Source organism: Elaeis guineensis, chromosome 9 (assembly GCF_000442705.2).
Source record: "Elaeis guineensis isolate ETL-2024a chromosome 9, EG11, whole genome shotgun sequence".
Taxonomy (NCBI): domain Eukaryota; kingdom Viridiplantae; phylum Streptophyta; class Magnoliopsida; order Arecales; family Arecaceae; genus Elaeis; species Elaeis guineensis.
The window spans coordinates 17,302,675-17,326,605 of record NC_026001.2 but is presented as its reverse complement, the minus strand read 5'-3'; the positions used below and the strand labels follow the sequence as shown (position 1 = coordinate 17,326,605).

The 23,931-nt window shown below is 38.2% G+C and overlaps 1 protein-coding gene across 1 annotated transcript; it reads left to right on the top strand.

Annotated features, from left to right (window-relative positions):
• The first annotated feature begins 1,920 nt into the window (after positions 1-1,920).
• LOC105051408 (uncharacterized) lies at positions 1,921-23,907 on the top strand. The gene is made up of 14 exons (XM_010931851.3): positions 1,921-2,379; positions 3,114-3,252; positions 4,026-4,245; positions 4,330-4,430; positions 8,334-8,455; positions 8,531-8,622; positions 13,390-13,495; positions 16,357-16,511; positions 17,868-17,995; positions 20,033-20,160; positions 22,196-22,293; positions 22,388-22,656; positions 22,816-23,251; positions 23,752-23,907. Exons 1-14 carry the CDS (start codon positions 1,951-1,953, stop codon positions 23,840-23,842), a joined length of 2,514 nt encoding a protein of 837 aa, XP_010930153.1. The 5' UTR covers positions 1,921-1,950; the 3' UTR covers positions 23,843-23,907.
• Positions 23,908-23,931: the final 24 nt, after the last annotated feature.

Below are 23,931 nucleotides of genomic sequence, written 5' to 3'. Positions count from 1 at the left end.
TGTTGGATGAGCACGTCCTTCACCCTTGCCTGCCACAAGGAGAAATTGCTCTTACCATCGAACTTGTTGATCTCCATCTTGATTGTTCTTGTTTTCTCCATCTTCAGTCTTGCTCACCACCACTGCAATCTACGTCCTTGTACCGCCTTGCTCTGATACCACTTGTTAGGTGGATGTCTGGCCAGGACACCACCTCCCAAGATCCTTTCAGTACCACGCGATGCAGCAGGAAGAAAGAAGAAACAAAACAAAAGGAAAAACAATCAAAATACGTGGATCAGCCACAAAAGAGCTCGCCTCCACGGGGCATGCAAACTTCACTATGAAAAGAAAATTTTACAAGAAGAGACCTCACCCTCAACCCTTGTACACCCAATTCTCTCTCACATGAAGTTTCCCTCACAAAAGCTCTCTCTCTCTTGGAGACCCCCCTGAACCCCTGAAGAGCCTGGCGACCGCTGTCCAGGAGCCTCCTGCTCCTTCTCTCCCAGCGCCTCACGCCTCTCACTCTCCTCTGGTTCGTACGGCAGCGAGAAAACCGAAAACCCAACCTTCTGTTTCGTCACAGGCCTTTTAAAGGCTTAAACGAGACTTAAAACATGATTAGAAAAGGATTAGGACTCCTTAATCAACCCAAATCACGTCCCAGACCGTCCGATCAAGACCGGGAGCTCTCTGGGCCCTTAGATCGCGCTCCGATCCACGGAATAGTACCGTGGACCTCGAGAAACGGGTGGGAAATGCCCACGCGGTCCACAGACCGCGCCGTGGACCACCCGGTCCACGGTGGACCGGGGCAAGGGGCCAGCAGGCCGCTGGGTCGCGCGTCCCGCGCGGGCCTGGGCCTGGGTCGCGCGTCCCGCGCGGGCCTGGGTCGCGCGTCCCGCGCGGGCCTGGGTCCCGCGTCCCACGCGGGCCTGGGACACGCGTCCCACGCGCCGCCGCCCGCCGCCGGCGGTCCTCCGCCGCCTCGATTTTCGTGTCGACTTCGAAAGCTCGTATCTCCTCCATCCGAGCTCCGTTTCAGGTGATCTTGGTCTCGTTGGACTCCGTTTTTCGCTATGAACCTCGCTGTGGGCTCAATGTGGACTGAATCTCGAGGCGTCAAATCCTAACACTTAGCTTTAGAGATGTATGTGGAGGGATGCTAGTCACACTTTGCAGTTATATTGTCAAACTGTGTAGATCTTACCATTAGGCATGCATTCCGAGAAACGAATACCGTAGCTGATTAGATAGCTGCATTCGTCACAGAGCACTTTGGTTCACACTTGTGGATTAACTTGCATAAGATTCCGACTCTCTTAGAAATATTTTACTTTCTAATTATCTTGAATGTATACACACCAGAAGGATACGAATGATCTGTTTTATCAAAAAAAAAAAAAAAGAAAAAACCTGTTTACTACGGATGCTTTAGGGCAGATCCGGGAGTCCAGAGTGAGAACTTGTCACTACCAATCTGCCATTGCCATTGGTGTGAAATATGGGCCGGGCCTGTTTCGGGTCTGGCAGCATTGGCCCGGTCCGGTCCATCTAACTCGTCTCGGATTAAATTAGTCAAAAAGTTCGGTTCTGCATTTGTCACAGAGCATTTTGGTTCACACTTGTGGATTGACTTGCATGAGATCCCGACTCTCTTAGAAATATTTTACTTTCTAATTATCTTGAATGTATCCACACCACCAGAAGGATATGAATGATCTGTTTTATCAAAAAAAAAAAAAAAAATCTGTTTACTACGGATGTTTTAGGACAGATCAGGAAGTCCAGAGTGAGAACTTGTCACTACCAATCTGTCATTGCCATTGGTGTGAAATATGGGCCGGGCCTGTTCTGGGTCTGGCAGCGTTGGCCCGATCCGGCCCATCTAACTCGTCCCGGATTAAATTAGTCGAAAAGTTCGGTTCTTCTCCCTTCATCTTCTTCCTTCCGGAAGACCGGGTCAAAATGCCTAAAAAGTACTCCATCAAACCAAGAATTTCCCTTCTCGTCCCTTGCCTCCACCTTCGGGCCTTCGACTTCTTCCTCCGCCTCCGGCCGCCGGCCATACTGTCGTCCGGCACCATGAGGGGAGATCTCGCCGCCGAGAGGATGACTATGGTCTCGAGTTTCCGGAAGGTGCGCTGGGTCTCCATTTTCTTGGGGATCTGGAACCTCGGCGTGGTTCTTTTCGGAGGGTTTTTGCTGCTCTCCGTCGTCTCCGGCTGCTCCGATGAGGAGAAGCTCTCATTCGCCGTGGTTTCCCTCGTCGCCGGCGTTAGGATCATGGCCATGGTGGGCGCCGGAAAGGCGCAGCAGGAGACGGCGGAGTCGATTGTTAACCATCCTATCGAGAGCTCCATCGCTGTTGATGCGGTGATTCGCCACGAGAGACGGGTATTCCGGTGGATTCTTTTTATTTTTAAACGAAAAAAAAAGGATATTTTTGAAGGATCTTGACATGGGTTTTTTGGAATGTCAGCTCAAATTCGTGTAAAATGTGACTTTGGGGTCATTATTTGCCTATTAAATCCTCGATTGAACTTTGTTAACGGGATTTAATTCTTTGTTAGTTTTTTAAAAAAAATGAAACTTTCGTAGGAATTTGGAGATGGGTTTTGAAATGGCAGCTCAATTCCGTAGAAAGTTTGAGTTTTTGGCTTTAATTATTTTTCTCTTGGATCTACGATTGAATCCTCGATCAACCTCTGTTGACGGGATTGAATTGTTTATGGTTCAACAAAAAAAAAAATCCTTTAAAAGATTCGAGATGTGTTTCAGGATGGCAGCTCAATTTTCTGTAGAGTTTATGCATGGATTTTCAACTCGTGATTTGCCTTAATCCCCAGATTAACTTGTCTTCTCTGGTTTTGAGTGATAGTTGGGAACAGTTTGTGGTGGATGAGTCATGGTTTGGTCTCACTTTGAGTCTAGTTGGAAGGCTTAATGCTTATGTCTTTGTGCATATTAGTCTACTCGCAGCTGAACTTATGAATTTCTAGTCAGTAAAGATCATCTATGGTAGCTGAATTATCGGCTATTTTTGGTGCAAATGTCATCTATGCTAGCTTAATGTCCTAGTTAGCTTCTAGTTGGTTATTCATTATGAAATTCTCTTTCCTGATGACCAGTTGAGGTATAAAAGATGGCTTTGGTGGGCAAGATTTGGAACGGCCGTCACTGTTCTCCAGTTTCTGGGAGCTGTTTATCTGATGTACATTATTTTCAGCGATTTTTCTTATAATAGAGGGTCTAAATCATGTTTTTCAGGTAATTCTAGTCCTACCTTATCGAATTTGCAATTGCACAAAGAAAATGTCAGACCTTTTGCTTCCATAAAAGACGCCTCTAATAGCAAGAAACATATAGAAAGCGCTTTCAAATCTTAATAACAATCTAAAGGCCATGAAGAGGCTGTATCTTAAGTTCTGAAGGTCTCTCTTAGTGACCATGGGAATAACATGTCCCGTCATTGTTAGTTGCAAGTCTTGACTACTAATATTAAGATGGAGAATTCACTATCTATTTTTTTGAATGACAAGTGGCATGTTTCCTGTTGTATTTCAATGATGACATATTGTCATATAACATGTATTGAAGATTTCTTACTAATGATATAAGCAGTTCACAACTAGTGTGCAGATTAGAAGATATTAGGTTCAATATTTTGTCATGACTTAAATAGCTGATATGGTCCTCAATTTTACTAGGGGCTAATGTCTATTCTATTTGCTGATCTGCATGTCATCATATCGGATCTTATCACAAAATTCTGAATTGACTTTTTACTTTGTTGTAAAATGACATGCTGTTTTGACTGCTTTATTACTATTTGCCTCCATTCAGTGATTCTGCACTTAAATCCTTATTGCTATTGTGTGAACTAGATAATTTGTTTTTTCGTTCTTGGTTTTTGATTGTTTGCCTGCTAACATCCCCACCCAATACATACCTCTTTGATGATAAATTCTCTTATTATGCTTAGTGCTCGTTTTACCTTGTAGCTAACATGAGTGTGATTGATTTCTTTATTGGCAATTCAGATCAGGATAAAGCCACTCGAGTATGGAAGCGGTTTTTGGTTGTTTCTTTTCTTGTCCTAGTATGGCTTGTTGTGATCATACAGTGTTTTACGGGTTCAGACATATTGCGATGGAGGTCATTTTATGCAACTCATGATACTGCATGGAAAGCTCATTACCGGGAGGTATTTGATCATGGAATTCGAGAAGCTTTGTGCTGTCTAGGACGTGTGAAATACCTGTATGGTTCTTTCTGCATTTTGACTGCTATATGACATTGCTCTTGGAGTAATTATTTACCCAGTTCTTTTATTGTCCAATTCAGGAGTGTCTTGGAAGAAGATGAGGTCTACTCTGTGGCAAGGCTCTTAGGAGATCTTGTGGCATATCGTGCATCTGGAACTGGACATCTAGAACTCCTGGCAGGTTCATTTCCTGTATGCAGTATAGAGTTATAGCATTGACTAATCTGTGCTGCATAACCCTTTATTTCTCCGTTATTTTTCCCTATTTCACCCTTAAAGGAGCTGATTTCCTGATAAACATTATTGATGAGTCTGTAGATCCTTGCATTATTGTCCAGTGCAAATTTTCCAAATCACATATGATATCATCTAAGCATCTAATGACCACTCTGAAGAGATATAGTAAATTAAGAAATATGTTTGGTCTTAAGAGATTATTCAAGTTCTCAATTATTTCCATGTTCCCGGAATATTTTTTGTGGTAGACACTTATAAACTTATCTGTCTGTACTGTTGTATGGCACCCACACATATTTATGAAAAAATGCTGCTACATACATTTCTTTTAACCAGAACAGTACTTACAGTTTTAAACTGTTTTAAGGATCTACTCAGTGAAGGTGGAATTGACTATCTATGTTTGGCTGAAAAGAAATGAGTTTCTCATTTTAATCTCACCTCCCCCCTTGGAAAGTAGAAGTTTAAAGAAACTATTTAGCCATAGGCCATCCTCTTCCAAAGTGGCTTCCTGTGTACCACTTGTAAATAAAACCTCAGTTAACCATGCTGTTGTCAGTGGGTTTTATCCTGTATCATGATGGGAGAAATAGTTGTAGGTGTAGCAGTATGTCCTGGACTCTTTGATGACTATCGGTATATGGGATGCCATGATCCATTTCTAAGGTGATTTGTGGAGTTCCAAAACATCAGGCTTTGGGATAAATGGCTGATCTGATATATCAACTTCTTCTTTGCCCCTTTTGTGATGGTATCAGATGGATATGGTAGTATGCATTCAAACACCCACCTATGTTTGCTTAGGCATCTATTATGTGACTTTACTTGTTTGTATTCTATCTCTTGTACTAATATGAATTGAGCTTCATGTATTCTATTTCAGCTATCATCCTTGCTCAGAGAAATCATAGAATAAGAGTTCTATTCTTTCCTTAAACATCATATTTTTGAATGCTGTCCTCGTTGATCTTTGCTTCTTTAATACATGTAATTGACCTATGCCTCATTCTAATCTGATACCACGCAGCATATTCTTCTTTAACAGCTTTTTATTTTTTATGACTCGTGCAACATTTTAAATTATTTTTGCCTTTGCTACCTAGGCACCTGCCCATGTGGGGCTGCCTGACATCTGCACCCATAGCCACCTTGATTTTTTGTATGAAGCAAGGTTCGCGGACTCGGTACTGGAACCCCTGCCAGTTGCTGGCCGGTACGGTACCGTACTGACAATAAAAAATTAAAAAAAATTCCATCCAAAAGCTGAAAAAAAGAAAGAAAATCAAGCCGAACTAGTATCGTACCGAACCGATACTGTGCCGGATCAAACCATCCGGTATCGGGCAGTTCGGGCTGATACTATATCAAACCGATCGGTTCGGTCTGATTCAGGCCATTTTCTAAAAAATCAGTCTGAATCGAATCAGTTCTTTGCCGGTACAGTACGGTATGGAGTGTACCGGCTGGTTCGGGCCGGTACGGAATACCATGACTATGAAGTTTGATTATGGAGAATGAGATGATTTATGAGTTAGTGTTAAATTTTGCCAAGTTGGTTTTTGTCATTGACTTATTACATCTTATTCGCTGTCCTATGATCCATTTTTTATTGTAACTATCTTTTTATTTTTCTCCATATGTTTATTAGTTTTTTGAATCTATTATTCTCGGTCTCCCTTGACCTCTAGGTGCTTGCCTGGGCACCCATTTGTTACATAGGTGCTAGGTGGTCTGTTAATCACTTGTTTGCTCTCTCCAATCTTTCAAATGTTGCTCTTATGGATTTGAAAACACATTGGCAAGTACATTATAAAACACTTCCAAGTGACTCTCAAATGACAATTTCTCTTATGAATTCAAGTCAGTCGTAGCAATTATTGCAAGCTTCACACCCTAGCATATCAAGGGAATAATGATAGGTATGTGTATCTTGAATTTTCTTTGATAAAGGTGTTTTCATGGTTGAGGCATTATAATTTGAAGCCTGGAACTGTTACCATTTTTTTACCATATAATTGCACCACTGACAACATATACATTTGCCAATAGTGTCAAATGTAGGACTTTAACCGGATTCCATGTATGGTAAGCCATCTCAAGAGTGCTGTGTCACTAGTTCATCAATCTGGTGGTATAATCCCCCAGGCCAGGCATGATTCAAAACCCAAATTGATATACGGAGAAATTTTTAAGGCTTTATAAAGAATGTGAGACCTTGCATCCCTTCTGTTGTTAGCCACAATACTCATTCTGGCTTCTTGAAACATTATTCTCTGCACCAAAATTTTTCATATATTAACTAAGCCATGATAATGTGGAATGCTTGTTGGTTCATGAAATCACCATGCTACTTTTGACACCATGCTAGGTTTTGGAGTAAGAATCTCATTAAGAAACTCTTCCTCAGTTAACTAAAATTATTTATTCATTTTGAGATGATGAAGGGGTTTGAGGAAACATTATATGTAACTTCCATGTCAGTTCATGTATCCCACATGAGTGTTGGACAGGAGAAAATGAGAAAGGACGATGTCAAACTGTTGGTGAGGGAAGCATGACCTCTGAATGCTGTTTATTGCAGCTATTCTGGTGGGAACTGTCTATAAACATGCTAGGCTAATTCTTTTTATGGGTGTGTATTTTGAAGAATTGAACAATTTGCTCATTGGTCATGGATCAGATTCATATCAATGGCCTGATGATGCTAAGTTTTCCTATTGTAATGTGCCTCATTTGGTATGTGGTACTAATATTAGGAGCTGTAATGCCTTGTCTTGTTGCATGCAGTAAGTTTTGGTATTATCAATCACCTCATCTCTCGTAAGTCTCCCGGTTCATTAAAGGTAATAATTTAATTCATGTGGTTTTTTTCAGTATCGCACTGAGATCGATTCTCCTCTTTCCTTTTCATCTTCTCCTCATTTCATATGCCATCATATTTGAATTTTTATCAATCATCACTTCACCTTGTTTCCCATTTCTCACCTCATTACCTTAAATCAGACGAGGTCATGTATCTATGCAAATGAGGCATGCATGGGTGCATGTGTGTGTCACAATGCTTTAGGACCAGATCCTGTTTACAAAAGAGTGAATCAGTTGAAACGCAGTGGATGTGACAACAATATCAAGAGGTAGATATTATTTAGGATAGCAAAAGTTTTGATTTCCTTCAAAATGAGCTGTTTGGAGATGGATATAGTGATGGCGACGACAACTGAAAAAGGTTTTAACTTTTATGGCTAAGGTCAAGGTTTGCTAATCAGCGTAATCGCTACTATTAAGATAATGAACTTTGTTCTACTTTTCTATCCTGCCATTTAGATAAATCTGTAGCAAATATGGTAATTATTGACTGTTACTTGTGAATGTATGTGGTTGAATTTGTCCATAAGATAATTTGGGTAGAGATACTTTTCTGCCATAATTTATTAATAAGATTTTCTTTTCTTGTATCTGGGAATAATCTGCAAGGAATCAAAAGTTGTTTGCAGAATTATGAGTGTCACAATAACTAGGCTGTTATAAGACAAAACAAGAAATCTTTTAGGGTATACATACTGATACTTGAAGGAAAGGAGTCTACTTTTTAGGTTTAGCATAGTCCAACTCTAATGTAGGTTATGTTTCCTTTTCTGCAAACAATGCTTGACACACTTTAATGCTTCCTTTATGCATATTTCTTGTACCATGCTATAGCTTCATCAGTTTGCCACTTGCTATCAGCTAACCCTGAAGTAACAATCAGATTCTAACTATATCTATATTTTTATCCATATTCCAAAGTGTTTCTTTTTTTTGGTTATTATCTTTTGTCATGCTGTGTAAAAGTTGGTTTTCTTCCCAGGACTGGCACTATTGCAGATGCATAAGCAATCACCAAAATTGCATGATGAGCTGATTGAGGCATCTGATGAACTTATTCAGGAAGCTGCAGTCTTGCATCCATTCGCTGAAGCTGCTTATACAGTTAAATCTCAAAATATTTTTATTTCATATCACATTCCATTGATGGTATCTTACTAGATTACAGTCTTATTGCAGGGACCGCTACTTGATTTTGGAAGGAATCCGATCTTGTTTCCTTGTGCATGGCTTTATAGGCAAGGGGTTTTAACTCCCTGGACTCGCGGCAGGTTTCCACTATACCTGTTATCTTACTAACCATTTATGGCCATGCGTATGAAATTATGAAGTATTACTGAATTGTGACTTGAGTATGCTTACGTGTCTTTTACTCATATCTTGTTTTATATCATTAGGTGATGCATGTATTCACCTCTGGGGCTTATGTTGTGCATAGATCTTTGATAGAATGGCTAATGGATCATTATAGTTGTATACAAGGTTGTTGCTTTCCTTTAGTGATTGCTTGAATTTCTTCCAATTTTCTGACAGATACATTTCTAGTTAAATGTTAACAAGAGTTACAGAATAATAGGTATTTGCTGCTGACTCTAGAAGTCCATCACGTGTGAGCCATCCATTGCTTGGGCATCTTCACCATTGTGTTGGTTCTTCACATGTGCCTTGCCAATTGCCATGCATGCTCCCTGATTGATCTGTTTGAACATTGGAAATTGAACATTGTTCAGCTGTTGGGAATGTTTTCTGGTTCTTTAAGCATGTTTTGTCATAACTTTTCACTTCCCATTTGATATCAGAGTGGAGTTACTTTTTGATGAACAACATATGAAATAGCATGGAAAGTGCTAGTACTAAATACAATTTATCAGCTCCCTATAGCAATTGCAATCGAAGTTTCAAATACTGCAAGATTGGTACTGTACTCTGCTGGCAAATCTTTGGCACTGGTACATAGTGTATGTGTTTTTGTTGGTACAGGATGTACTCAGGTACCGTGTGTCAGTACCTTGTGAGATACCGTTCTAGCAAAAAACTGGTAAAGGTCCAGCACTGGTATTTGAAACCTTGAATTGCAAAATGTTAAGAATGCTTATAGTGTGTGTTTGATGTGTATATATAATTACATGTCCGCTTATAATTTCCATTCATGAATTTGAGCTTATTTATGTTCTTAATGCATAACAAAGTCTCGTGAATAAACTACTTGAAAATATGCAAGCGAAATTAATACACACTAAAGTATCACCAACTCACATGTATTGGGTGATTTATGATTCTAGGTTTCTAGAAAATACTAACAAACCATAATTATTTCTTTGAAACCTCTCTATACACTGATATAAATTAGTTGAGATTGATTTTAATTTAAAAGTGGATCAAGTTTCGCATATTTTTAGTGCTGGTTGGTGTAACTCTCTGCTGTTATCAGCAGGATGCACTATGCAGCAAGATAAGCATTCTAGACTGGCTACCAGCTGACAATGGCATTGCATGATACTTTAATCCTTTGCTAGACCTCGAAATCTCAAGTATATAAATCAAGGTTTGCCATACCGTGCCGAACCGGCCGGTACACCCCATCTCGTACCGGATCGGCGGGGAACTGGCACGATTCGGCCGGTAAACTTGGTACACCGGCGGTACCGAAGAATAAAAAATGAAAAGTGAGAAAGAGAGAGAGAGGGGAGGGAAGGGAGGGAGGTGGGAGCCGCCGGAGGCTAGCGGTGGCCGGCTGCGGCCGTCGGAGGGCTTCCGAGCCCCGTATCGCCCAATAGGGCTTTCAAGAGAGCAAAAAAGAGAGAGAGAGCGCTCGGAGGGGGGGCGGGGAACCTACCGGACAGACGGTGCCTCCATTGCGAGGCTCCCGGTGGCCGACGAGCCGACATCGACGGCCTGAGGACGGAGCCCCTCCGCGGCTCTGCCCTGTTCTTCTTTTTCGAAACAGACGACGTCTGTTTCGATTTTTTCATTTTTTTTATTTTAAACTTAGGAAGTCGGCAACCCAGTTGCCGACTTAAGAATTTTTTTAAAAAAAACAAAAATCTTGAAGTCGGCAAACGAGTTGCCGACTTAAGAATTTTTTAAAAAAAAAAACAAAAATCGTGAAGCCGGCAAATTGTTTGCCGACTTCACTTAAAACCATGTTTTTAAAAAAATTTGTGAAACAGGGGTGATGGCCCTGTTTCACGCCTGCGGCGCCACGCGCGTGGACGGCGCCCTCCGACGGCCACGGCGGCCAGTCGGAGGCCGTCCGGCGGCCCCGCCAGCTCCTTCCCCTCTCTTTTTTTTCCCTCTTTCTCTCTCTCTATTTCTCTCTTTTTTCTTCCGGTTCTGGTTGTCGGTTCGGTACGGTATGAAACCATACCGAACCGTACCGCTGGCCGGCCGAAACGGCCGACGGTACCGGTTCAGCAAATCTTGATATAAATATATAGTTTTTGCCTTTTTGTTGACCATGCTATGGTTTCTTTGTGACCCTTCTGGAGCCATGATATGATGTAATAGGTTATTACTTTTTTAAGAATGATATCCATCACTATCCAGATTCCAGACCATCATAATGGCTCAAATTAGCATCTTCTAACATCAAACTAAATGATACAAAAGCCTTTATAACCTCATCATCTCAGGTTGGCATCATATCGATTTGGAATTTGCTACTAAAATGTGACACTAGTGAGGCCTTATATGCATTCTTGCATATCAAGACACAATGAGGTTTATCTTTATCTCATAGGGCTTTATGAGTTCCAGCAAAGCTCATGAACACTGCTATGACACAATAGTTGGTGCACTCAAAATAGTTTGTTGCTCATCTAGGAGTTTCACAATTGTATGTTCGATAACAAGCAAGAGCTTTAGGCTATGGTTCAGCCAACTTCTTATTTTGTATGGTGTTGTGGTGTAGAAAGGAGGGTATCATTAGTCCTATATTGGTTGTGAGTTAGGGGGGACTTTGGTTTATGTGAGATGGGACCTTCTTTCCTCCGAGAGCTGCCTTTTAAATGAAAAAATTGTGAGGCCTTGAGCTATAGCGGTCAGAAGCCGAAGCGGATAATACCTCACATACGCAGGAGTAGAGACTGACCTACTCGAGTGATGAGCCTTTGACCATAAAATTGGTGCCCACCATGGGGTCGGTGCCTCTGGTGGATTATGAAGCACCTTCCGCAACCTTGTCCAAAGTCCCTCTTGATTGGAGGGCTATGTTGTGGTGTAGGATGGACGGTATCATTAATTCTACATTGATTGTGAGTCAAAGGAGACTGTTTTATATGGGATGGGACTTTCTCTCCCCCATGAGACATCTTTTAAAAGGCAAAACCATTAGGTCCCATGCTATAGCAGCCAGAGGCCGAAGTGGACAATATCTCACGTATGTAGGAGTGGAGACTAATCTGCCCAAGCCACGTGCCCTTGACCACAACATGTGGTATTGTTTTAGTTCTTGTGGTCCATATATATTTTTATTAGTAATTGATGGCCATTCATCATCAAGATGGCTCATCCTGTTGTCTTAGCTCTAAGCCATTGCGATATGTTCAAGTGTCTTCTTGTTAATCCCAAGCATCTTTCTGGTACTTCTACATGTCAATGTTCATCTTGAGAGTCATGCTTTTACTGATGCTTCCCCTAGGCAGGAGCAGCAGACCTATCTAATGTGGATAATGGAGTTGCTGTTTTATCTTGGATAATGGATTTGTCGTTTCACCTTGTTACCATCCTAAATTCCTAATCACATCAGGCATCATGCTTGTGTTTCTTTTGTCCAATTCTCACGCTTCCCTATGTTAAAATGTTCTTTCTGCTATTTATGCTCATTGATAGCCCTGAACTTTTGAGCAGCTGTTCATCATGAAAGTGTCAGAAACAATGGCTGAGGACTTTAGGCTTGTGTAATGCTTGGGACTTGGGATTCTACTCCCTTCTAGCTACAAGTTATTTCTATTACTAAATACTTATGTGCCATTATGGCCTGCAATTTTAAATCTTCAAAGTTGTATGAAGGCCATCTTATCATTTGTGGAATCCAAAAAAGAAACTACAGCATTAATTTGGAGACCTTTAGCCATGTAATACCCATGCTTATTCTCTTCTCCTATCATTTTTATATCTATTCATGATTGGTTTGCTTTATTAGATGTGTGCTGTTTAATTCTATTTTCCTATGAGCTAACTTAGAGGTGCATGTGCTACCTCCTCCTGGCCTTCATGCCTCTTTATCTGCATTGAGCTATTTATGGGGTTATGGATGATATATGCTGTATTTGTTTATGTTTGCATGCACAACGTGATTTTTGATACACTACAGAGTTCTATTTAGGAGGGACCTAACATTTATATTTTTTGTATAATCGGTTATTGCTCTTCATTTGTTATTCATGGTATTTTTACAAAACTTCATTATTTTTACATTAAAAAGTGAAAATTTGTATATCCATTTTTTAACATTTTGATTAAGTCAGGTTTCTACCCAATTGATTAAGGTGTTATAGTTTTCTTCCTTTGCATTTTGATAAAGCCTGAGGCTGTAATATGCACACTAATCATCTTTATTTCATTTTGCACCCCTGATATTTTAGGTTCATTTGGTATTGTTTTATTTTCAAAATCCAAGAAGAAAATTGAACTGAACAAATATGTATCAAGAAAACTATTTGTTTGTCCATTTTCTGTAAAACCTTAAGAGCTTTTGGCAGCAAAGATATGTTGCTTTCAAGAAAGGTGACAATAGAAAGCAAGGAAGGGCAGAGTGTTATCTCTAACATCAATTTCGACGTAGTATTTCACTAATTTGTAGGGGGAAAAACATAAAAACAACAATAGTACAAAACAGGCCTTAGTTTTTCTTTTTTCTTTTCTGACTGGATTTGCGTCTATGCTGTCATTTTTTCATTTAATGTGCAACATTGATTTCATGAAGCTTTACTCTTTCCCAGTGACGAAATGTTCTCTTTTCCTTATTGGTATATTATTTCACCAGCATGATCATATTTTCATTTGTGTCTGCTAACAATCTATATATTTTTTCTTAGGCGTCCTGCACTTGAAGGGGATAACTGGTGGCGAGGGCATGCTGCAGCCTTTCTAAAATATGTTAATCTAAATCCAGAAGCTCTTCGACGGGGGCGTGTTAGTCAAGTAATATTTTAACTGTCATGCTTTTATCAATAGCATTCATGAAAGCTAAGATCTAATCAGTAATAATATGTATTTAGATAATAGCTCAACTCCTTTGGGGCCTATATGTAGTCCATGGTTAAAGCAGTCATCAGTAACTTCAAGTAACAAGTACTCACACCTTAAACTTATGTGTCATCAAAGTTGGTACATAATGTTAATGGAGTTGTGAATTTGCTTTACTACAACTATCGCAGTGCCAATAACATTGAAAACATATGCATCCTTTGAAATGGGGACTACATTCTATCAAATTTTAGTGTTTCTTAGCATGGCGACTTTAAAAAATAAATGCCATTGTTCTTATGATGCAAATTGTGATTTGGGAAACATTTTTCTTCCTATTCAATCTTTTCATGTCAAGATCAAGTCTAAATAGTTGTGGAGTCTGGTTTTGGTGATGCATCGTAAGATTTTCTTCAATGTCTTTCAGTAATTTTAAATTATGAAAAAATTGAAATTGAAAATAAAATTTGATTGTAGGGTAGAGAAATGAACACTGAGAGGCAATTACATATGTACATGAGAAGTTTACTTTTGACCACCATAAGGCTATATATGGCATGTATAATGAAAGCAACATCATGTCTAGATATTGAAGATACCTTAGTATTACCACTTCAACATATCGTAATATAAATACAAATATTCCATGAGGTAGAACATTGTAGGAATAAATAATCATATTTTGACAAATGATTTTAAGAACATGAAGATTTGTCCCTTGCTTTTAACTCCATCAACACCAAGATTTGCCTTTAGTTTTTGGAAGTTCAAACTGTAATGGTGTTGCTAAGTTTACTTGCTTGAGGCTTATTAGTTAAAGTAAACGATTCTAAAGTCAACTAAGTCATATGACTACCACATGGTTTAATTTATAAAAAAAAATGATCAAGTTGAATGTTATGATATCGATAACACATTCTGCAGTACAGATCTAGATCTTATGTTCAAACCATGATTATGTACTAGATTTGCTCCTTCTGCATCCAAGTCCCTTGCTTTATTTTAGAGAAGGTGGTGGATTTTCTACTAAATTATCCTTCAATTGCCAGTTGGAAGTGCCAAAGATTGTGTTGAAATGGTGTAAATAAAGATGATATCTTTTTAAATGTGATGTTAAGAGATTTCTCTGTCTTGTGCAAGCAGAATAGAGTATATAAACTATTGTGGATACCTGAGACTGACTGATATTTATAAATTGGATGGCAAAAAAATCTGCACAAAGCTATCTTAAATCGTGTTGAAGTGGCATCACTAGAAAATTAGTTCTCTTTAGACACGACTTAAGATATCTTTATCTGTCTAGTGCAAGCACAAGACATTATACAACTCTAACTGTCACAGATACTTAAGACTGATTGATAATTATAAATAAGATGGCAACAAATCTGCACTAAGCCATCCTAAATTGTGTCGAAATGGTATCAGCAGAAAATTAGTTCTCTTTATACATGATATTAGATGTCTTTGCTAGCTTTTTCATAGGTACTTGACACTGAGATAATAACATATCTTCACTATCCTTCCAGTGCTGATTAGAAGTACCAAGGTTTTGTTGAATAGGCATCAATAGAAATATTTCGCCGCTTGTGATGTGAAAAGTTGTCATCTAGTGCAGGCAGAAAACAATTTATTCCAATTGTCGTAGATACTTGAGACTGAAATATATCTATTGTATGACAACATATTTGCTTACTCTTAGTGGTTCCTTAATTTGATGCATTTAATCTGTCTCTGAACCCCTTTTCTCCTAAAACTATGAATACCAAGGAGTTTATATACACCTTTTTGTTTTTATGCTTATACACGAAATGAAATATTGTAATCTGTAACTTTGTCTTATGCAGTGAACATATTTGTCTTATGTTGTTAATTTTAGTTTAATATATTCTTTTCTAAGCTCTCTTCAGAATGTATCTGCATTAGAATATTCTGCAAAGTATGATATTCTGCAAGCAGAAGACATTATACAACTTTAACTGTCACAGATACTTAAGACTGATTGATAATTATAAATAAGATGGGAACAAATCTGCAGTAAGCCATCCTAAATTGTGTCGAAATGGTATCAGCAGAAAATTAGTTCTCTTTATACATGATATTAGATGTCTTTGCTTGCTTTTTCATAGGTACTTGATACTGAGATGGTAACATATCTTCACTATCCTTCCAATGCTGATTGGAAGTACCAAGGTTTTGTTGAATAGGCATCAATAGAAATATTTTGCTGCTTGTGATGTGAAAAGTTGTCATCTAGTGCAGGCAGAAAACAATCTATTCCAATTGTCGTAGATACTTGAGACTGAAATAAATCTATTGTATGACAACATGTTTGCTTACTCTTAGTGGTTCCTTAATTTGATGCATTTAATCTGTCTCTGAACCCCTTTTCTCCTAAAACTATGAATACCAAGGAGTTTATATACACCTTTTTGTTTTTATGCTTATACACGAAATTAAATATTGTAATCTGTAACTTTGTCTTATGCAGTGAACATATTTTTCTTATGTTGTTAATTTTAGTTTAATATATTCTTTTCTAAGCTCTCTTCAGAATGTATCTGCATTAGAATATTCTGCAAAGTATAAGAAAACTGTCAAATCCTACTTTCTACTTGTAATTTTGCCTCTGCCAGTTTTTTTGCCTGCTATAAGTTCTCAATTTGACTGATATACTGGTGCAATGTTTGCATTCACATGTACTTCAGACCGCTGAACTTAGTGTTGAATTCAGCTTCATATCTGAGGTCTACTATATAAGTGATAACTAGTATGTTTAAAGTTTAATACGTACCTTACTCTCTTTTTTAACCATGCAGACAAAGCGTGAGGCTGCTTATTTTGTAGTGGTTTTGCATGATCAAAGATCTATAATCATTGCTGTACGTGGAACTGAAACCCCTGAAGACCTTATAACTGATGGCTTATGTAGGGAGTGTGCTCTTACCACGGAGGATTTGGATGGACTGATAAAGAAAGTCTCTCTCTCTCTCTGTGTGTGTGTGTTTGTGTGTGTGGATGTGTCTGAATATGTTATTCTTGTATAGTAATTCATATTGTATGGAGGTTATATCAAATTTCTTCATTCAGAAATGATAAAATTGCATGCATTGAAAGAGTTCTACTTTCTTCCATAGTATTAAATGTAAATTCTATGATAATGTGGGCTTTGGCTGTGGTCACGAATCTATCTGATTTTCGGTGGTGATGTTGCACCTTCTTAGGATTATGGGATCTTGGTTTATGAGGTGAAATAAAGGGGATTGGCAGACTAGGATGTTATGTCGTGTGGCAGAAGAATAGCAGAGGCATTTTTGTTATAGCTTTGGTGGGGAAGGCAAGTGATATGGAGGATTTCTTATCCAGTGTTAACTCCTTGGTGGTGGTGGTAATAATTTGAGACCTGTGTTGAGTCAGAGAAGAAAGGAGGGAAACATCAAGGAGAGGAGGATAATTGAGGGCCTTGATTGGACAGATTATTTCACTATGGAGAGAAGATAGCTGGGAAGGAGAGGGCTGTAGAAGTGTGATAGGAGAGATCTTGGAGTTGATTGCATCCTTAGGATTTCCACTTTTCAAAGTTTTAGCTTTAATTCATTTGTGTAGGTGGAATATTAGTAAAGTTGCATCGCATTGAGAATATACGAACCTATATGGCTGCATTTGCAAATGTTGGATTATGGCTTATATTGATATCACATTGATTAATGATGCAACTCTTCTATGTGTGAACTTAAATCTTATTTAAGAAATTCAGCTTGGATGAACCTTGCTCACTTTTTTTGTATAAAGTAAGGCAATTCAGGTGTCAAACCAATCAATTTGCAGCCTTGTTATACCATAAGGCAAATGTATGTCATTATATTGTGAAATTGCAATGTCAGTTGAAATTTGGGTAAGTTCATTGTACTACCGGGATACAGTGTTTGTAGGTGTTGGACTTGATGTCAAGCAAGTGAATTTTACTAATAATGTATTTCAGCTATAGTTGTTGCCCATCATCAAGTATTGTAGATTTAGCCACTGCGGTATTCAACTTCAATAGCTTTCACTTATACTATTGCAAAGTTACATGTCATTGATAATAAAAATGTTATCTACCTTTGTACTGTTTCTTGTTAGTTTGATCTTTTGATTTGTCTTTGATTGAATGGCATGTGAACATTCCACTTTCTGATTAGTATGTTCCATTAGAGGGGTTGCTTCTATTGTCTCTAGTTGGTTTTTGCATGCTCACTGACGTAGCCTTTCTCTGGACATTCTTTGTTCATCATCTGTTCCATTCAAGTGAACCTTAGATAGTTATATTAGTATTTTTCACTTTTTGCAGTGGTGAGCATGTATGCCCGAGTGTGAGACAAAGAATTCTCTCCTCTTTCCCACATTATGGACATGCAGGGATTGTTGAGTCTGCTCGTGAGCTTTTCATGCAAATTGATGGTCAGCCTGGAGGCAAAGGTCAGGATTGTTGTCCCTATATGCAGTATCTGTCATCTACCTGTGCTTAATTTGTTTCCTTCATACTTGGCACCTTTGCTTTCACATTTTATTAGGCTTCTGAAATTCCTTAGTTTCATATGCCTTATTCAAAGAGCCTATTAGAAAGTAGCATTTTATTAGACTTTCTTAAAAGAATTCTCACAACTTTTACTTTCATCTGGAGATTAGCTTATGTAAATTGGATAATACAACATGAAGTGGTAATCTATTAGGACTTTGTGATGATCTTGACTACTTTATAAATTTTTTAACCATGTGGTCCCTTTAATTGAATGGTGCTCATTGATGTTAGATGTTTTTGCTGATCAATAATTAATCTACATGAAATGAAGTGCTGTCTTGGAATATATTTAGTTTTTTTTTATTATGATCAAGAAAAAGGTATTGTCAGAATATTTAAGGGTTTTCGGAGTGGAATGAATGCTACTCATTTACTGCATTCTTATAATTAATTTCAAGAATCTGGTGGTAGATTATAAAGATCTTCCTGGATTAGCAAGCAAAAGAAAAAGCTTAGCTAGTGACAAATTATTGAACTTGTCATCTAGCTTTGTCAATTGACACTTCTCCCTCTTTGACTGCATTGCATAACAAATGAATACCTATTATGTAAATGTTGGAAGTTGTCTATTAAATATTCAAGGTCTTAAAGGGCAGCAACACTTTGCAGGTTGAGGTACTACATAGTCACATATGCATTATGTTGGTGCATTTGCAAGCACCTATGCAGTTGGTATCTGGAGTAGATAAAACTCAATAAAATTCATAAAGTTAGATAAAAATAAGTTAAAATTCAGAAATCAATAAGTAATCTCAGAGAAAATAAGAAAACTTATGTATACAGTTCCATATTTTATTTAAAAGGCTATCTTAAGTATGACATGTTAACATAAGAAAAAAGTTCAAAATTGTCCTATAAACTATGCTCAAATTTTCAGTGTACTGATATGAAGAATAAATTTACAAATTACCAAAGGATGAACAACTGGAAGAACAAGCAGCAAGTATGCATGATGTATAATAAAGTGGAAAGTGTGTAGCTAATAAATAAAACATGTAGTATTTAAGCTACTAATTTTCAAGAAGACAGTTGATTCATTCAATTGTAACAATCATATGCCTAGGCTGCTTATGTGATGCACTTGGCCTACGTAGGTGCCTAACATCTCATTATGCGTTCTGTCCCTACATGTAGGCTTGGCAATGGGTCGGGTTGGGTGCGGGTTTAGGTCGATCTGAACCCAACCTGATATCCCAGCATTTTGACCCAAACTTGATCCTTGACCTGGCGGGTCAACACTTTCTTTGCTTATACTCTAACTGATTGGGTATCGGGTTATCCAATCGGGTATCTGCCTCATCTAAATGAGATTTTCTAGATGAAAATAGAAGTATTGAACAATAGCCTAGTACCACTCTTCTGCCCTTGAGACCTTAACCAAGTCTAAAGATCATAAGGCCCATATTTCATACAATCGGTTTTTAGCTCTTCGCTAAGATATAATTAAAAGGATAAGATAGGAAAACAATATATATATATATATATATATATATATATATATATATATATATATATATATATATATATATAAGATCAGATCGGGTTCGGATCGGATAATGGGTTGGGGTAGCCACTACCCGACCCGACCCAAGATATAAATTTATTGGGTTCGGGTTGGGTCGGGTCAAAACCCGGTCAACACATTGACCAACCCGACCCATTAGGGCTGGATCCGATCGGGACCCATCTGGGTCGGGTGTAGTTGACAAATCTACCCACATGGTGCAATCACCAGGCTGCATATGCATATGCGGCTGCCAAAGTGGACACATGGACCACATTTTAGAACAGACATTTTACCATCAGTAAGTAAAACATACTGATCTTTGACATATGAAATGAGAACTTCGTGATTCCCATTTGCAGTCCATGGCTTAGCACTTAACATGCACATCTTATTTTTGTAACATCACTTGTAATTCATGTATCTGCAGATGACTCATCTGAAATGTCTGGATTTCTCTCTTCTTTGTTGGGAGTGGGATGTGAATGTCTTGGATATAAAGTTCGCATTGTGGGGCATTCTTTAGGAGGTGCTGTTGCTACACTATTGGGGATAAGGGTAAGCACATACTTGGTTGATGCCATTGTAGATATCCATTATTTGTTCTACATCTTCTTTCCCATAATATTCACCATAATGTTGCATCATAGTTGGCATAGTGAGTTGGGGTTAATTTATATTTTCTTCCATGGATTTTAAAATTTTTCTTTTTTGGTTTACATCTTCTTTTCCTTTAGTCGCAGCTTGGCTAAGCTTATGCTTGTATATTAGCTAACAAGCCTTATGCAATTTGTTGATTTTGTTCAGTTCAACATATTTTTCTAAATTCTAATAATCTTGAATCCTGTCATAAGCTTTTGCATGTGACAATAGCAAGCATGCCTTATCCATTTGGGATCTTATATCTAATTTCCTGGAAATGCTCATAGTTCAGTTTGCATTTGCAAGCTTAATTGAACTGTATCCTCCAAAGTCTTGGTTTGATTATAGATTACTGGTTATAGGAAGAAGTATTATTTTATCATCCATAAGACAGCTTTATATTTTTAGTGATCATGTTATTCTTAACCTTTTGATCAACATTGTTCTAGAAGTATTGTGCTTATAAATACCTAGTCCATTTATGGTTAAAGAACTCATTAAAAGGATCCTTGAATACATAAAGATATGATCTCCACTATCATTAAATCATCCATGAGGGGAGTTTGTGTAATGACAACCCAGTGGATTATGTCTCCACCACCGCCTGCACACCCCCCCTCCCAACCAACAAAAAGAAAAGAAGAAAATCAACCAATCCAACATCCACTTCATTTTAAACACCAATGCTAGCTTATTTGTTTTTTCTCCAACAGCCTCTACGTGATTATGTATTTATTGTTCTGGTTCAAAATGAAGCTTTCATGCTTGGTTCTATGTACACCAGAAACCAACAACTAAGCATGGTAAAAGAGATTGAAATACCCAAATGTAATAAAGATGAGCCTTTGATAAAAGCACTTCTACATAAAATTATCAACTGCTTTCCTCGGTTTTAATATTTATTCCATGAAGTAGAATCTGGCACTAGTGCAAGTCTTTCCAACAGCTTGGTTTGGGAAACACCCAGAACCAAACTACAAAGGTGACCAGACCTGAACCACTTAGACCTGTATTAACATTTAACCATGGTCATGAACATTGAAATAGGATATTTTCATGGATTTTGTCAAAAATGCTACAAACATGAGCACAATAAGTGTGACTGAAGACCAAATTTGTGTTAATTTAATTTAATTTATTTCTTTTAGAGATGTCAATGTCAAGGATTTAGGTTTTAGTGGGATGTCACATGGGACACAAGGACCAGGTATCATCCCATGTATTGGGATAGGATCGTCTTGTTAGCATCCCAGCATCACAATCGGGATGTCTTGGGACATCCCTTATCCCAAGTGTTAGGATAGAGGAAGACGGCAGCGCGTTCCATTCCATGAGAAAACTGGAACAATCCCATCCCATGGGATTTAAAACCTTGGTCAATGTACATTTGTACTTTTGCATGATGATGATGTTTTTCTCACTTGCTTTTTGAGTGGTATGTAATTTGAGCAAGCCATTTTCTTACCCATGCACCTTTTATTTCAATCTAGTTTCAAGTCCTATCAGGATAAACTTTTCTAATGATAGTCATAGAATAGCAGTAATTTGATTAAGAAGTCCGCAATTCTGGGTCCACAAGTTTCTATGGAGTTCTTAATTGCCATGCACCATAGGACCACTCATGGTCCTTTAATGTATTTATTCTACCATCAGAAGCAAATGCCTGTGCATGTACCCAACTCTTTTGCTTTTGTGATATCGCAAATTTCTTTTCCCCTTCCAGCACCTACAAGGCTGCAAAATATCTTAAGAGTTTGCATACACCTATTAATCACATGCTTACTAAGAAGCCCAAATGTTCTCCATCAGTATCTAATATTAGATAAGATTTGTCCTGCTTTATGCTCATGCACTATAAACTTTTTTATGGCCTTTTAAGTTTATTTGATAGATTACAAAAATATATTTTTTAGAAAGGATCATCTCACTGTATGAGCTATTATTCTTTCAGTTATACCGACGATTCCCTAACTTGCACGTATATGCTTATGGAAGCCTTCCCTGTGTAGATTTAGCTTTAGCTGAAGCATGTTCAGACTTTGTTACCACGTGAGTGTGTTTGACACTCTTTATTTTAAGACAATTTATTTCATGCATCTTTTTCTTTAACCAATATGGTCTAATCATTCTTAACCTTCTCCAGAATTGTATACAATGATGAATTTTCTGCCTGCCTTTCCGTTAACTCGATACTCAGGCTTCGTGCAGCTGCAATCACAGCTCTTTCAGATAATTCTTCAGCTGATTCAGCAATGATACAGAAACTTGCCCGCAGAATTCTTCATATAAACAAATACCATGAGAGTGGGGAGCATGCTGATGCATCTTCTCCATCTTATAGACCAAGTACCATGAGAGTGGAAGAAAGTAAAAATATATATAAGAGAAGGCCCTTTAGGCCTACCATTGAAGGTGGGATGTTTTTACGACTTGATGAAGTTGCATGTGTGTGGAACATGTCCACAAATTTAAATCGCCATTGCTTCCCTGTAATGCATACTTGTTTGCTGTTCCTCAGTGATATAACAGAATCTTGTGTTTTCTGATAAATGACCTTGTATCTTGCTGCAGGGTGTAGCCAGCCTGATCAAGAACTGCATGATCCACATCAGGAGGAGGCTTCCTTATTTGCCAATTCAGACTCTGAAATTCTAAAATTTGGTGCCAGCCAGTATACCAATTATGATGTCATTATAGATGGTCCCAATGAATGTAACTATAGGGAACCATGCTTTGAGAAGTCTGATTTTATTTTGTCATTTGAGGATCAAACTTCTCAGTCTTTGGAAGATCCAACGTCTGTTCCAGTGTCACTGGAACCCCCGGAGGTGTTTCTGCCAGGTCTCATCATTCATATCGTACAAGAACCAAGAAGCATCATGCCTTTGTGGAAAAGCTGGATTGTTCATGATCATAAAACTGTTTATAGAGCTTTTGTGGCTAAGAGAGAGAGCTTCAGAGATATCATTGTGACACCTTCCATGTTCATTGATCATCTACCATGGAGGTAACTACCTTTATGTTTTTTCATTTCATTCAATGTAATGAGTTTTATTGCTCTAAGTGACTTGTATGTTATTGATCATATTTCTGTAGTAATTTAAGGGAATCTGGTTATGTTACTAAACTCATGTGCTGGAAGCAGCAGGGAACTGTAAGCAATTAAATATAGCATGTGGTGCTCACATGTCTGTGTGTGTGCATATATGCATGTATTACTGTTCCTTGGTGTGTTCAAGTATTCATCTTAATGCATTACATACATTGATAATCTTGTTTCCACTTCTGTATAATTCATACTTTAAGTAATGCATTACATGCATTGATAACCTTTATGAAATTGTTGACAGATGAATCACCCCAACCTATTAGACTGCAGATTCAGCACTAAACAATTACTTCCTCTATGTATTCATTTGCCAGCATGATTCATGATAGCTTAGAATTTTTATCTGTGGTAAATCTATTTGAGTGACGCTATTTTTCTGTCACGTTAACTGTTTGCAGGTGTCACTCTGCAATGCAAAGAATTTTAGAAGCATGCAAGTCTCAAGGCCAACTTACTGTTGATTTACTCAATGGAGAACATGCAGTGTAAACTGTATACTTGATATCCACCCTAGATATCCACACCATGCACAATAAAGATTTCTTCAACACCCATTTTCCAATCTTATGATTTAACCA